Raw genomic sequence first — 17,198 nt, forward strand, 5'->3', positions numbered from 1 at the left:
CCAAAAGCAAATCGTTTGATAATATGGACGTGATAGAGGGTTCTTAAGGAACTCTCGTAATAAATCAGTCCTTGTAACAAACGTCCTGATCACAAAAGTTCTCAATAAGCAATGTTCATAAAGTTCATTAGTTAAAAAAATATAATTCACAGTACCTTAAGTAATTCACAGTAGCCTTAATTCACAGTACCGAAAAACAAATGTTTACCAATAAAGAAATAATCAAGGATAGCGAGTAGATAAATGCATAACAATACGTAAATAAGAAAAAATTACTAGATTTCGCTAGTAACTGTAAGCAGTCATTCAGTATCTCCTAGGTCAAGCACATAGAGACATTTCAACCTTCGGATGTCCCCGCTGTTATCAAGCTAATTGAACGCAAAATTATTGTGATTGTCTAGACGTTGTTCGCATTTAACACTCTACTGCCCACAACTTCACGAACTGTTGAAAAATCCAAATATTAGTGAATCTCATCGTTCCGTGTGAAACATGACTCATCCAAAATTATCCTCGATACCTTATTTTGGAAGGGTTGTATGGAAATATATATATATATATATATATACATTTTATTATTATTTTTTTTTTAATAAAGTAGAATTAAATCACTACCTACGAGTCGACTAATGAACGATTGTTTTTGTTTGATCGCTAGCGCGCGTGGGCATGTAAATTTACTAATGAATAATTTTGCTGATAACAATTTTTAATTAATGTATATTTTTGAACTTTAAATTATAGTATAATCTTTAAAGCTGATCTAACTACATTAAATTATGATTTTTAAGGTAGTATAATATATTCAAATTTAGGGATGATGTATTCAGGAATACTACTTATACGATACGTTACTTTCGTAAGATAAGGAACAAAGATTGTTCAAAAAGTGACGCAACGTTATGGAAGAATATTTCCTTCTTTTGTTGCAGGTTTAACTGAGGAAAGTTGAAGAAAAATGGGTACCACAATGTAGAATAGATCATTCATTGTTAAATTAATGTGCCAGTTAAGTTTAGATCCAGAATGCCTTCACAGAAAAGTATGGTGTAGATTCACCAAACAAGTCCTCCATCAAGCGGCTGTACGACAAGTTCTAAGAGACAAGGAATGTGACAGATACAGCCATTGAACGAAAGTCCTAACAAAAGAAAAGTTGATGGACTTTCAAGCCGTTCAAGCTGCATATTCTGTTAGTCCCAGGAAGTCTGTTAGTGTGCGACGCCTATCTACCTAGTCTGGTCTCTCCGTTGATAGTCTCCAAACGGTATCATGCAAGTGCTTAAATGCATCCGTACAGATTTCTTTTTTTCACATGTTTTTACCTACAGACACTGGAAAACATGTAGGTTTCTGTCAGTGGTTCATGTCATCTCTATCGCCAGATTTGGAGGAACTCGGTGATCGGTTTTGGTCAGACGTGGTATGGTTTCACCTTGATAGATACGTGTATGGACAGAGTACCACATTTAGTGTACGGAAAATTCACATCAGCTGCACACGTCTCCTTTGCACCAACAAAAAGAGGTGTTTGATGTGCAATGTCACGTAGGCTAATCTTCATCACATTCTTTAACGGCACAGTGAACAGTGAGCTCTACATATAGATGGTTTAACAATTTGTAAACAGTATACCTGCAGACCGGCTAAAGTACACCTGGTTTAAGCAGGACAATTCTGCGACTCAAACAGCCAACAACACTATGACTCTCTTGGATCAGTGTTTTCGTGGACAAGTGATTTCGAAGGTATTGCGTCTCCTCGGTCTCCTGATTTATCCCGTTCTGACTTTTTCTTGTGAGGATACCTTAAGGATTCTGTTTTTAAAACTCATCCTCACACCATTCCCGAATTGTAGAGCGAAATTGAATGAAATGTCGCTGCAATTCCTCAAACAACTTTACAAGATGTGTTTAAGAGCATACAATATCGTATTTAATTATGTGAATCACATAATTGAAGCCATTTTCAACAACTATTGTAACTTACTCATTTTCCCATAAGTTTGCGTCACTTTTTGAAAACCCAATAATAAAAATGTAATGTGTTTATGGAGAAAATAAACATGAATAACATAAAAAAAGAGTTAAAGCTGATGAAAAAATTTGTAAACGTATAGAAAACTATAACAATATGTGAGTTAGGGAAGGAATATAATAAAAATTAACCGTTACAAATAATAAATTATTTTATTTTTAAAAAGGTAATGGACAAATAACAAAATTGATGTCAGAATCAGGAGCTTTCAGTTATTACTCATTTAGTGATTTACAATTAATTTTACTTATTTTTTTCTTACATACCAAAACTCTTAGTACTGTATACACACTTCTCAATACGTAAATTATTTGTTCTACATCCAGTAATTGTAGCTACAAAAAATGAATCATCTTATGAAGAGTAGCAGTATGAAAAAAAAAATTGAGAACTTTTTACAAATTATATTTCATAATTTCCTCTGTTAATTCTATTTTTGTCGAAATACCTCAACACCGAGTGGATGGCAATCCTCTATCGGTACAATTACTCCTACAGGATAAGATACATCTCCTGTAACACAGAAAAAGGAAAACTTATTTAGTCAGTTACTCGTGCTAATTTTATCATTATAAAAACAAAATTGTAATAGTTCAAGGTAGTTTTCCTGGTCATGTTTATATACTCGAATTTTTTTTATTACAAAAATTATTGTTGTTACAAATAAGCAGCTTAAATGAGACAAATCTATTTTAATTAATTTGTAAATCAAATATTTTATAACAAATAAGCATATTAAAAAAAATCCTGCAGTCTGTAAAGGCGAAGAGTATACAAATTCAATAAATTAAAATAAATTTATATCATATTTATTGATTAACTGAGATACAAAACAACATAATGGTTTTGTTACTTCTTTTTTTTGTAGCGATGACAAATGCCATGCCTGACCGGAATTTCAACTCGGGAACCCCGAATGAAAGATCGAGTCTTTACTACGTTACCAAGATTGTTTTAAAATATTTATTTACTAACACGTTTCCGACGGCCGCCAAAATACATAGGTTTTTTTATTTTCCGAAGTTGTTTACACGTATACTTAGAAAAATCTGGAAATTTTCTTTTTTTGGTTTATATTTGATGACATATACATGAAACAAGCATAATTTAAAAGAAATAAAACTCCAATCATATATTTTTTTACCTTTTTTGTGTGTATCCTATCGGATGCCCGACGCGCCTTTGTTATATAACTCCTGAGTGTCGTGCACCCACATGCGTACACGAGCTCTCTAATTCCTCTGAGCCTGCCGCTTGGCGCACCACTAATTTTATTTACTGTATTTCATTTTATAACTTAAAATATACGTTTTAATTTAGAATTTGTATTGCGCAAAGTTCGAAATATTTACCTGAATAAAATATTTATTTGCAAACTTGTATTATATAGTTCTTTTCATGAAACTTCTAATATGCCGTTGTATGATTTTAAATACCTACAATATAGCTAGACTAAAAATAAATACTATAAGAAACCTGTGGAAACGTGTACCCCGTTGGGCGCATGACGCACTTTAGTAATGGGCAGAGTGCGCCCCTAACGGTACACGACATCATTTAAAAAAGAATTCGTGTACCCGTACTAGCGGACAATGTCGTGAACGTGATAAATAACTTTTTGTTGCATAAATGCATTCAGTTAAGAACGCAAAAAACCGTATGTGAGTGACCATTCATAATCTACGGAATTTGTTAATAAAATAAAGAGGTAATGTCAACATATAAAGAATTTTTCTTATAAAACTTTCCTATAATTAAACTACGATCAACTAAAAATTTTTTAGTTACAGGCTAAATTAAATTATATAAACTTCAAAATTGGATCTAGAATCAATAAAAAAAATGCAAAGCTTAACTTTCCTGGCATAATAGCATTAGTGCTATACTACAAGAAGGAAAGTATGATAATTAGTCAAAAAATGGGATGGGGTTTTCTATATTTCTTGATGTTTCATGACCCAGGGACCCCAAAAACAAAAAGGTGAGGGTTAATATTCGTACATATGTATGTACATGAGTTGGGGTATTTGGAGCTTAATAACTTTTGCTTGGATAAACCGATTATGACGAAATTTGGAATAAAGACTTCTGTAAATGACGCAATTTAATGGGAAAACATATGGGTCAATATCTCCAGGTGGTGGGAGGTAAATAGTTTTTTGGGGGCGATTTTCTCAAAATTTTGCAAACATAACTAGACTTTTTCTTAAGCTTAATACAAGCTTATTCTACATACTTATTTTACCATAAAAAAATTTTCCCCAAAAATCTTTATTTCTCAAAAACCGAAATAGTCTTTTCATTTGTTGCATATTTTTTAATCATTCTTTTTTTGTGTCTTCAGGGATAGTAGTAGGGCTAGTGATGCCAAAAAAAAAATATTTTGGAAGTATTTTTTGGGGCGGGGGAGCCGAATAAAGTTTAAAAAGATCAGTTGTTTTATTTTTTAAGCTTTTTTTAGTTTATTTGAACATATAATGGTAGTTTTCCCTGAAAACTTCATCCATAGATTACCCCTCCCCCACGAAATAAAAGCAATTTTAGATAAACTTTTCATGTATTCTTGTTTTTCACTATAAGAAGAAATAATCCAGGAAAATATTTCAATTTTGTTGTCAAATTTTTATTAAGAACACGTTTAAAAATTAACATATTTCTATAAAAATGATTTTTTTTTATTAATTTTGTTTTGATTAATTTCCCCATTCCTCTCTCTCCAACATCTTTGCTTGAACTTAATGTTTAACATTAAGAAGAACTTTGATGTTTGATGATTAAATATAACTTTGATATTTTATTTAACCTTTGAACTTACAACGTATTTTTGTACCTGTATCCTACCTTCTTTATTATTATCTTTCTCATTATATTTTCTTCACCTTCTACTTTTAAATTAAATAATCATGCTTTTACATACTCAAACAAAATAGTAGTTTCAGTGAAAATTAGCTACATTCCTTTATTTTTATTTTGTGTTACTCCTGAAATCATTACCTTACGTTGCTCTCCTAATATTTTTTCCGTATTTCTTCTTGAATCAAATGTCAATTACTGCTTTGCGTTCACTATTTATTTAATTTTCCAAATTACTTTAAGATTCCTTGCCACAGTCATCATTTGCACTTTTGAAATTTCTATGTTCATTCATTAACCTGTGTTAATGAATGAACATAATTATGTTAATCAAAGTACATATGTTCTTTGTTAACTAGCATTTCCTGATTTCATTTTCTATTAAAAATCTCTTTTCCTTTTTAAATAATTATACTTTTTTTTTTTTTTTTTTTTTTAACTGAATTTTTACGGGCATCGACTGCTAAGGTCATTAGCCCTCGTCACATTCTTTAAAAGAAATTATTATCTCCATCAGGATCGTCATATGTAAGGGTGTAAAGGGCCCTTACATTTTATTTAAAAACACAAACTTCACAATAAACATTAAAACATAAAAGACAAGGACAATCACAAACACTTACGGGGTGTAAAGGGCCCCAATATTAAAATTTGAGATAGGTTCTCAAAAGACCATGAAATTAAAATTAAAATTAATCTTATCAATACCATATCTTTCTTTCTTTCTTCTACGAAGTCTCATTTATAGTTTGTTTAAGCACCCTCGGGGAGACCAGAACCGCCGTTGAGCAGTATATCAGTCGTGCCAGGGTGCCGTGGTAGTTGAATCCTTCTTATATCAGGCCATAGGCATGCACGGCGTACACCCATAGCCTCGCGCCATCAATCCACCCTTGAGGGTCCCCCATGCAATCATCGGACACACCCCGACTCACTGCTCTTGAATGCAGGTGAGCCAAAATGGCCTAGGCAAGAGGGCTACCTCCCGTCACTATACGTGCCACGCTTCGAGACTCCCTTATATGTATATATAAAACTACCGCTTAGAGAATCTTTTACCACAGCTTTAAACTTCCATTATATAGACTTTTAAGAAATCCACTGGCGTGTAAAAATGCAACTATATTTTCTTCATTTCCATTATCCAGATCAGCACTAATATTATTTGTAAGACGGAACCTCTTTCTGAGGTCCTCATATATGGTACACTCTTCTATTAGATGCGTGATTGTCAGTGTTTTATTACAAACACCGCACATTGGTCTCACTTCGCCGGTTAACAAATATAAATTTGTTAATCGCGTGTGACCGATTCTAAGTCTGGTCACCGCTACTTGTTCACGGCGAGTCAACTTAAAGTCGCTTTTCCATTTATAAGGAGAAGTTTTAACTGAGTTTAATTTTGTATTTAAACTCCTCCATTCAGCGTTCCACTTGTTTCTTACTATGTTTGTTAGACGGTTTTTAACAACTGCCACTCTTACAGGAAATGCATCCAAATCATCGCAGACTGTTGCCTTTCTGGCAGCTTCGTCTGCGATTTCATTACCTGTAATACGAGCATGCCCCGGAGTCCATACAAAAACGCATCGCTGTCCTCGTTGTTTTAGTACGTATAAAATGGCCAGGATGTTTGCAATTAGGACATCCTTAATGTTCTTGTTCCGAATTGCAACGAGTGCACTTAATGAATCGGAACATATTAGCACTCTCTCTTCGCAATAGTGTTCAGTGTAGCGAAGAGCTTGCTGAATTGAAGTGAGTTCTGCCGTGTAGACACTGGCCACATCTGGCAGTCTCCAAAAGTGGGCTTCTTCATTTACATATATTGAGCAACCAACCCCATGTTCGGTTTTAGAACCGTCAGTATAAATTCCAATATCTTCTTCGTAATTACTGACGGTTGCCAAAAATTCCTGCTGGATGATCACTGCTGGTTTCTTTTTTATTTCTCCTTGAGAGAGATCCAAACTTGTATTTACCGCTGGCAAGAGCCATGGCGGTATTTCTCTAGTAGAAATTGCTAGAGTCTCTGGTATAGCAATTTCATATTTTCTTCTTAATTCGTGGTACCTAATTCCGGCTGGTCTGGAATAGGTAGCACGACGTTCGTATAATGCAGCCATGGGATGAATCGTAAACAATTTATTATTTATATGAGCAGGGAAAGCTCATATATTTTCTGCATATCTTAACAAGAGGATCTCTCTTCTATAATGTAGTGGCATTATTCCGGCTTCAGACATCAGACTAGCCGCCGGACTTGTGCGGAAAGCACCTGTTGCATATCTTATTCCGCTATTATGAACTACGTCTAACTTTCTTAAGTGCGACTTTCTAGCGGATGAATATACGATACATCCGTAGTCTAGTTTAGATTGAACCAATGCTTTATACAGTCTCAATAATGTCTCTTTTTCTGAGACCCAATTTAAGTTCGATAATCATTTTATAATGTTTAGGGCTCTTTTGCATCTATCACTAAAGTCCTGTATATGAAATCCGCATGTAAGTGAGTTATCCAGTACTAGTCCTAATTATCTTACGATGTCTTTATATTGTATTGGATTATCATCAATTGTCAACGCCGGACTTTGATGAGGAATTCTCTTCCTACAAAAGTGTACACAGCACGTTTTTTCTGGTGAGAATTGGAATCCGTTATTCTTTGCAACTTCATTTAGAGCCATGATCGCTCGTTGCAATTTGTACCTCACCGTACCAGTCTTGTTGCTGGCATACACAATTGACAGGTAATCATCATAGACGCTTTTGCTGATTTCTGCTGGAATGGCTAATATCAATTTATTGATGGCAATAGTAAACAAGGTACCGCTCAACGACGAACCTGGTGGTATGCCATTTTCCAAATTTCTTACAGATGAATATTCGCTACTGACTCGTATTTGAAAATTACGGTCATTCATATAGTTGCTGAGCAGTATAGGCAGATTGCCACGAATGCCCCATTCATGTATCTGGAGCATTATACCATGACGCCAGGTCATATCGAAAGCCTTCCGAAGATCAAAGAAGACTCCGACACAATGTTTCCTTGTAATGAAACTGTTATATATAACGTCCTCTAAGCTGATCATTTGATCAGTGGTAGAATGGTATTGCCGAAAGCCTGCTTGATACGGTGATATCAGGTTTTCTTTTTCCAAAACCCAGACGAGTCGATTATTAATCATTTTTTCAGAATTTTTCTCATAGCACACGTCAAAGAAATAGGACGATAGCTGTTGGAGTCTGTTAAATTTTTATTTTTCTTTGGTACTGGAACAACATGAGCTTTTTTCCACTGCTGCGGGTACGTTCCATCCCGCCATATTTTATTATAAAGTTCTAATAATCTACGCTTTGCAGTGGTATTCAGCTGCCTGCTCATATTATAGTGGATTTCATCCGGACCAGCAGCTGTGTTACCTGATTTTTCCAACGCTTTCACGAATTCTTTCATTTTAAAAGGTACATTATATGAGTAATTATACTCAGTTCTGAAGTTTAGTAGACCTTCAAGTTGTTCTTTTTTAGTACAAAAATCTTCTTCGTAGCTGGCCGTTCTGTTGGCCTTTCCGAAGTGATTGGATAACAGCTCTGCAACTTCATATGGAGTGTCTTTTATTTCATCTTCATCTTGAAGGCTAGTTATGGGAGCAAAATCATTACGTCCACAAATCGTCTTCACTTTCCTCCAAACATCTGATGCAGTAGTAGTTTTGTCAATGGATGACACGTATTGCTGCCAGGATCGTTTTTTCGAGTCTATCATAAGACGTTTTGCATACGCCCTGTATTTCTTAAAGGCAAAAAGATTTTCTATACTAGGACGCTTCTTAAAGGCGTTATACGCCCTTTTCCTTCTTTTTATAGCTTCACTTATTTCATCGTTCCACCATGGAATGGGTTTCTTCGTAAGTTTCCCAGATGTTTTGGGAATATATCTCGATGCCGACTCAATTATTGCATTTGTTATGGCGTCGACATCGTCTCCGATAACTCCAGTTGTTTCTGGGAGTATCGTTCTAGCTGTGAAGCTCGTCCAGTCTGCCTTTTCAAATAACCATCTTTTAGGGATGGGATATATTGTTCTTGTAACATCAGTTACAATTTGCACCGGGAAATGATCGCTTCCATGCAGATCGTCTATGACATGGAAGCTGTACCTGGGTGCTATCTATCCGCTTATAAGTGCAAGATCTATACAGGACGTCGATCCAACTCTGGCATTGAAAAAGGTTCCTGATCCGTCGTTTAAAATAATAAGTCTGAATTCAGCAGGAACCCTTCCAGTTCTCTTCCACGGGGATCTACTCGATCCGATCCCCAAAGAGAATTATGAGCGTTAAAGTCACCCACCAGTAAAACAGGTGGGGGAAGCTCGGAAATTAGTCTTGCTATGTCATCCTTATTCCAATCAAAATTCGGCAAGTATATGCTGCAAACAGTGATCTGAAGCGGATGCTTCATTCTAACATCGACCGCTTGTAGGTTTGTGTTTAGAACAACCGCTTCGGTGGTAGCTCTAGTCGATGTTAATCTAGCTACTCCACCTCTTACATTTGGCGGTTGATCTCGCCGATATATATATCGAAACCTTTTAATTTAAAATTTTCATTTCGGCGGAAATGCGTTTTTTGCAGACATTTTGGAGGACATTGGAGCTCATGGATGTTTGAAAAACATCCATTGATGTTCCACTGTACTATCGACTCACTAATTTTTAATTAAATCATTGTCTGGGTTTGTCTTTCGGCCATCCTTTTTTCTTTTCTTCTCCATCCTACGAACAGCATCATGTTCGCGGAGAAGGTCGTCGCCTTTAAGGCTTCCGGTCTCTGCGTCTAAGACCACCGAAGCCGCCGACGTCGACGGGCATGGATCGGCACCGGTTACAGGCGCCGATTGTGGGGCGGCAACTTGGCCCACCCCAGACACGGGGGTCGCACCGGTCACCGCCTGTGGCGGGGGGGGACACGCGTCCCCCCTGTGAAATTTTTTGTGGCCTCTGAGGCTTAGAGGCCACTTCAGTTACAGCAGGCTTGGGAGCCTCCATAACAGTCTCTGTAGGTATTACCTTTTTCTTGTCATCAAGAATCTCACTGAGACGGACTTGGCATTCTGCTTTGGCGTCCGTTTTCTTCAGAACAAGAGCAACATTCGATGTTTTATCATCGGAAGGAGGCTGTACTAATATCTTTGGCTTTATAGGATCTTTACTATTGAAAGGTTTCATTTTATTGTCAATAATTCTTTCAATCATATTAGCCAAGGTCGGAGCAAGTTTATTGATGAGTTGACCTTCATCGACAGCAACTGGAGCAGGAACAGGAATGGCAGCCGCAGCCTGAGCGTAAGTTGTTGTTGCTCTAGGCTTACGGGCGTTAACTATCTTCTTTGCATCGAAGTAGCTGACCTTTTGCAGGGTTTTTACTTCCTGCACAGCTACTTCATCTTTGTAGACAGGACAATTCCTTGATCTACAAGAATGTGCTCCTTTGCAGTTGATACATGTAGGAGGCTCTTTACACGGCTCTCCCTCATGCACCTCTTCACCGCACACGCATATTTGCGGTCTTTCGCATCTAAGAGCGGTGTGGCCAAAGCGTTGGCACTTAAAGCACCTCATTGGCTGTGGGACAAATGCCCGCACATCCAAACGGTGAATCCCTGCTCTTATCTTTTCCGGCAAAGTAGGCCGGTTGAAAGTGAGGACATGAGAACTGAGGGTAAGACCTCACCGTTCCTTCTCATGTTCAATCGACGGCACTCTATTACTCCTTGTGCTGCCAGTTCCTCTACAATCTCTTGCTCCGAACAATTTAAAAGATCCCGACACACCACATCCCCTCTTGAGGTGTTGAGTGTGCCATGGGGATCAACGCGTACAGCCAGATCTCCTATTTTCTTCAGTCCTTGGATCTTCTGAGACTGTATATCATTTACAGTCTCTACATGAAGTCCTGTGAAGGTTTTTCTTATTTCTTTAACAGGACCTCCAGCACATTTGGTTATCTCCCAAGCGATGAGAAAAGGACTCACCTTCGAAAAATTTCCATCCTCCTTGGTAATGACCAAATATTTAGGTTTCGGTGCATTATTGCTCTTGAAAAAAGCTTTTTGTAAGCTTTTTCTAGCCTCAATCTCAATCCTTTTGTTTCCAGCACTCTTTGGGCGTTTCGCCTCAGGCGAAACGGCCGGTTCTAAACGAGGGTGTTTACGTGAACCCTCTGCCACGTTTAATTGTTCAGTTTCCATGAACAAATAATCCCTTCTGTATTAAGGCTAGCCGCCGGGGTACACCCCCACTCCAGGGCTACCAACCCTGGAGGTCCGTTCCGGTACTCCGGTGGATCCGTCATATTTCCTGGCAGAGAGCGGATGCGCAGTCTCTGCACTGACTCCAGGCCCCTACACACCGAAGCTTTCAGGGCTCCCATGCTCCGAACATGGGCACCTTACCTACATGCTTGCCATCGCGGGGGGCATGTGGACAACGAAAGGTCTCCGTTACACCTGCAAATAACTTCGACCGTGGCCGCCACATCGCCAGCTCTAAAGGTGGTATCATTCCATTTCCACAATCTGTAAGAATTTCGTATCTGCAGGTGGCCGTGAAATCCAGTCCTCTGATTCGGCCTGCAGATGAAAATCGGCCGAAAAAAGTATATCCGAGAAACAATACTCGGAACCTCGTTAGCCAGCTATATATAATGTACGTGAGTACAGCTGTTGCCGCCCTGGACGTGGAACGTAGATGTTGTGTTCCGGACGTGGGGATTATCTACCTCAGGGCGGCATTATTATTATTATTATTTAGAATATTGCATTTTTTTGTTGATATCAGAGGTTAATAATTATTAATAAACCATTATATTTAAATTAAAAAAAGAAAAAAAATTAAAAAAAAAAAAGAAAAAGAAAGGTGAAATCGAATTTGAACCGATTTGCCTTCCCCTTGTAAGATCCAAACATTTCATTAAGATTTTATTAAACTATAACTCTGGAACCAATGACAATAAGTACCACTTATGATACATATTTGAAAAACTCTCAATGAGGGCTTATTACTGCAGTTAAGAAGAAATCCAAATCCAGATTTTGTGGATATTGGATTTTTTGGACACTTTTGGTCCAGTTGACTGAAATCTAAAGGGGTGGTGCACAACTAGATGTTACAACAGTCCTAAATCGAAACTTTCAACATCCTTCGGCTAATCATTTTTGAGTTATGCGAGACATACGCACATTCGTACGTACAGATGTCACGCCGCAACAACACATAGTCACAATGAATTCATCGATGTTCAAAATGAATATTTTCGTTTTAAATCTGAAAACCAAAATTCTTCGCGATCACAATACTTCCTTTACTTCATAATTGGAAGTAAAAATTAACAAAAAATATTGTTTATATAAATAAGATCTAACTTCTTATAATAGAATCTGTTAGGATTGGAGTAAATTTGGAAGATTAGTTTAGTAGCGGTGTAACAATTCTACAATAGTTAATAGAAAAAAATAAGGATGCTCTTGATTTTGTAGTAAAGGAGAAAGACGTGAACTTTTATATATATATATATGTGATTAGTATGAGAATCGAGATCAATGAAAATATTTTTTTTTTTGGCACGTTTCTGCACTGCTTTTGTTGCTCATATTAGTTCTTAAGGGCAGTTTTTAAGTAATAAATTATTTTTATTGATCACCCGCATTCATAATTACAGTTACTTCCTCACGAGAATGTATTTTTATTTTGTATATTATATTTTTCATCCACTCCCAGATTCAAAAATTTAAAGGTGTTAGATCAGGCGATCTTGGTGGACAGGAACTTAGACCTCTACAACCGATCCATTTCTTCTCACAGAAAATATAATTTGAGTAAAAATTAGTAAAATTTGATATGCACAGAAGTAGTGGGGGGACACGCCATTGTGGTGGAAGTTTACTTTTATTACTGCTATAGGAACATCTTTAAGCATCTGTGGCAATTCTTCATGAAGAAAGTAAATGTAGACATCAAATTTTAAGCGGCCATGTAATATGAACGGTAAAAGCAGCTGATTGTGAAGAAGGCCGCATGTGAAGATTGACGCTAAATCGGTGTTGAAAATTGCTTTCCACCGTTTCGTGAGGATTTACTTCTGCCTATGTCTGCTTACTGAGTAAATTGTTGACGCCACCTCGAGTGAAATTAGTCTCGTCAGTAAATAAAACATATTTTTATAATTGTCGATTTATATTTCCACCAGTTGCAGAACTCCAAGCGATGCGGATCGTCTTCTGGGTGTAGATGATGAACTGGCTGTTTATGATAAGGATAAAACTTGTTTTTTTTTAAGTGTTCTGCAAACCATCGATTGCAAAACTCCGATCCGCTTAGAAAGACATAGTATAGAGATTCCTGGACTGCGCTGAACTGCAAAGATAATAACTTCATCAATAACAGCTTCGTGTTGGACAGATTGTCTTAGCTGGTTCAAAACACTAGGTGCACTAGGTAGTGAACCTGTTTTCCGAAGATTGCCAAAACTCGCGCTAATTATTTTGAGATTGGGAATTCTGCGATTCGGGAAACGTATTTCATATCCTACTGTAGCATTACCGTTACGCACACCCAAACTGAATACCATATCAACGTATTCCTGGGTTGTAAATAAGTACGGCATTACTTCAATGGCAAACTGCATACGTTCGAAATAAAATTCACAGTAAACCTCAGCTAACGACAGCACGGTTCAAAGTACTCGATATATTTAATGTACCTAATAGAATTATTTAAAAACTAATGCAATATTGTGTATTTTTGATGAGCTGTTGTTATTTTATTACCAACTTTTAAATAATAATTTTTAAAATAATTTATTTTATTATTGTCACTTATAAAAAAAATATCTATGTAATTTCTTTTTTTATATTTATCTTACAATTATTGTGTAATTTCCAGTTTCTAAAAATCTTTTAACAGTAAATTCTGTTTTTACAAATTTTTCACGCCGCCAAAAAGAATATGGTTTTTATTTACATTAAATAAATGCTTTTCAAATTTAGTAATGTACTGTTTCTAAATAAAATTCGAATTTTTCTCAATTCTCTTTATTTCATTCAAGGTATCTTACACCATTTTGTTCATAATGAAGCTTTCTATAAATTTTGTTAGGATATATTACATGTTTATTACACATTTAACAATTTTATCATGGGTCAAACATAAAAAAACGTAGTTTTTTACCCGAATTTATTAGACTTTATCCTAGATTTCTCAATAACTACTGCAGATACGATTTTAAGACCTAATTTATCCGATTTTTCAGATTAAAAACCATAAAAAGTCACTAACTCTGTCTTTTATATAACGTCCTAAAAATTTCAGTACGACCTCATTTCTCCAGGGTAGCTGAAATTCGAGCCAAAACCTTTACTAGTAACTTCATACGAAGCATTTTAGGACATATATTTATATAAACTTTTTCCATTATTTTCATGAGTAGAATAGATTATGAAGTTCCCGGAGAACTTCGTGGTATTATATATGTGATAAATTTAATAATATTTTTAAGATAACTATTTTTACTTAAAATTGGATAGATAATTTTTGGTAACCATTTAAATAGATTTTATTTGCACTGATAATTACTTTATTAAAAGTAAATTAAACTAAGTGATATTAAATTATGAAAAATGTTTTATATTTCAAAAATAATGATTAATAAGAAGTAGATATAAGTGCCGTTCTACATAGTTACAACATTACTATTTTATGATAGTTTGAAATATTTTCTGCCATTTTTGATCCGCCATACTGAATCAAACCGTTTTTAAAAATAGGAAAGAAGACATGTAATACATTATTTCAATATAAAAAAGTTTACAAAAACACTATGGCTTAAACCGTTCCTCTTTAAATGATTTAGTTTTTGAGTTATAAGCAATCTATTTGCAAAAAAAGATCGCAATAGAAATAAAATGAGGTAAAACGCCCTGTAGTAATTTTTCTACTCAGTTTTATTTTCAGAATTACATTCAATAACAAAGTTAAAATATTTAACATTCATCCACTGCAGTTCATAAGTATGAAACCTAAATGAGAGTTTAATAACTTGAATTGTTATATCATAACACAAATTGCATTGTAAAACAACTACTGATTTAATATTCTAAATTTGCAATACAATTTTTTAAATACAAATTTATAATTTTTTTTTTAAACTAATTTATTAAGTCATTTACGACCGAAAATAGTTAACTTAATTTTAAAATAAAATATTGTGATAATTAAATGAAATAACATCAGACGACCTAGCAATTACGGGGCACGGTGCTTTTGAAAGTTCCGGTACAAATTCCAGAGAAGGTCCTCTCCCCGATGCAGTATTGTGATGGTGAGGATGGCACAGAACACACTATATTTGTTTGTAATGAATGGCAGAATCAGTGAAGAACGGCCAAGATTAATGGGCTTCAGGTAGAGAATCTTTTGACATTTATTTTAGGGTCGGAGGCCAACTGGACGAAGTTTGAGACCTTCGCGACTGAATTCCTCGCCGCCAAACTGGCAGAGGGGTGGAGAAGAGAGTTCTAGATGATGTAAGAGTAGGGAGTGGTGAACAACCCTATCCGTGAGTGATCGCATGCTTAGGTTTGCAGCCTACAATGATCGGGTGGGAACTCCAGGGGTCAGTAGGTGGTGAAAAAGTTAAGACCGAGACCCGGTTGCGGGGAGGGGTGCTGGGAACGGCACACCCGGGCAACAGAAGATCCAACCGGGCATCCGGGGGGGCCGACCTGCCGTGTCAGAGTTTTAGCCGGTGGGTGGGGAGGCCTCCTTTGAGTTAAAGGACACGCCCCCGAGCCGAGTTTACTTAATTGGATTTCCGGCCCGGGGATCAAGGGATAAAAAAAAAGTAATTTTTAGTAGTGTTGCAATTATTATTAATTGAGTTAATTATTTTTGTAGAGACTGTTGTTATTAATGTTTAGACCATTAATTCCAACATTACCAAGTAAAAGTTTATTATTGGATGTAATTCTGAAGGTAACAAGAGATAAAAAAGTTAAAAAAGGGCAGTCTACCTTGTTTCATTACTACGCGATATTACTGTTTTGGTCGATTTGATTGCTTACAACTTGAAAACAAAAATACGTATATAAAGATAAACGGTTTTCACTATAGTTTTTATCATAAATTTTACATTAAAATCATGTATCCCAAGTCCTTCTTTCTATTAAAAAAAAAAAATTTGATTCAATATGGCGGATCAAAGTAGGCAGAAAAAATTTTCAAACAAACCATAAAGTTGTAACTTTGTAGATCGATAATTGTTTGTATTTCCTATTGTTCCTTATTTGTTAAATATGAAACCGTTTTCATACTTTAATATAATGTTTTTTTATATGAATGCCCAAAAAGCAGTGTAATGTATTCAGCGTGTAATCCCGCGTTGGAATCCCGGGCTATATAAATTATACATATATGTGTGTGTGTGTGCATGGAGAGTTTCAGGCTGAAGCACTAACTTTAATGAACTGAATAATGAAGTGTACTGTAAGTACACTAATAAGTCTCTATCACTGTGGTTGAAACCGAATGATTCAAATCAATTGAATGAATAATGTAACAGAAATAATAGAATTAAATTTACGTTAAATAAAGTAATATTAAATAATTGTAAAATATCTCTGTTTAATAATAATGGGCTTCCCGTGGAAACTGCACGTGAGGGGATGCAAACACCTCGTGCGAGGCTAACTCAATCATCACCATCAACTGGTAACAAAGGGTGTGCCGTTGTGGGGCGGTTTTCAGAGATGCAATGGGGTGCTCTAAAAAGATCTGTGCAATTAATCGTCCGATTTCCAAAATTCAAACAGGGTATTTGTTAGTATTTGAAGAATAACTTTTGTATGCATCAGGTACACTCTCGATCTAACAGATTACGGTTATTCGGAAATGTTATATCTTCGCAACCAATCCTCCGATTTTCAAAATTTAAATAGGGTATTTGCTAGTATAATAGAAAATCATGATGGAATCAAACTAAAACAAAGGAGTATAATGTATTTCGGGTGTATGTAGTATGTATGTATGTTGTTTTTATCGTAGCCGTTCAGTGGCTGAACCGATTAGTAATTATCATATAATAAAGAGCAATATTTGTCAGAAATGTTTTTTTTGGCAGTCGTGTTTTTTTATTTTTAATATTTATCTCTTGTTTATATTTCTTATCAACAGTATAATTAGTAATAATTATTTAACTTTTTACAAAAAATTTATTTTTAAAACAATAATTTGAAATAGT

The 17,198-nt window shown here is 35.7% G+C and overlaps 1 protein-coding gene across 4 annotated transcripts in view; it reads right to left on the reverse strand.

Moving 5' to 3' along the window:
- Nucleotides 1-2,173: 2,173 nt before the first annotated feature.
- LOC142320712 (uncharacterized) overlaps nucleotides 2,174-17,198 on the reverse strand; it is a 130,387-nt gene continuing 115,362 nt past the window's right edge. For all 4 annotated transcript variants that reach the window (XM_075358738.1, XM_075358739.1, XM_075358737.1 and 1 more), the window contains one exon: nucleotides 2,174-2,553. In XM_075358738.1, coding sequence (XP_075214853.1) covers nucleotides 2,471-2,553 — 83 coding nt within the window. In that variant the 3' untranslated portion in view covers nucleotides 2,174-2,470. The remainder of the gene's footprint in view (nucleotides 2,554-17,198) is intronic.

The sequence above is a fragment of the Lycorma delicatula genome, chromosome 1 (genome assembly GCF_047948215.1).
Source record: "Lycorma delicatula isolate Av1 chromosome 1, ASM4794821v1, whole genome shotgun sequence".
NCBI classification, from domain to species: Eukaryota; Metazoa; Arthropoda; class Insecta; order Hemiptera; family Fulgoridae; genus Lycorma; species Lycorma delicatula.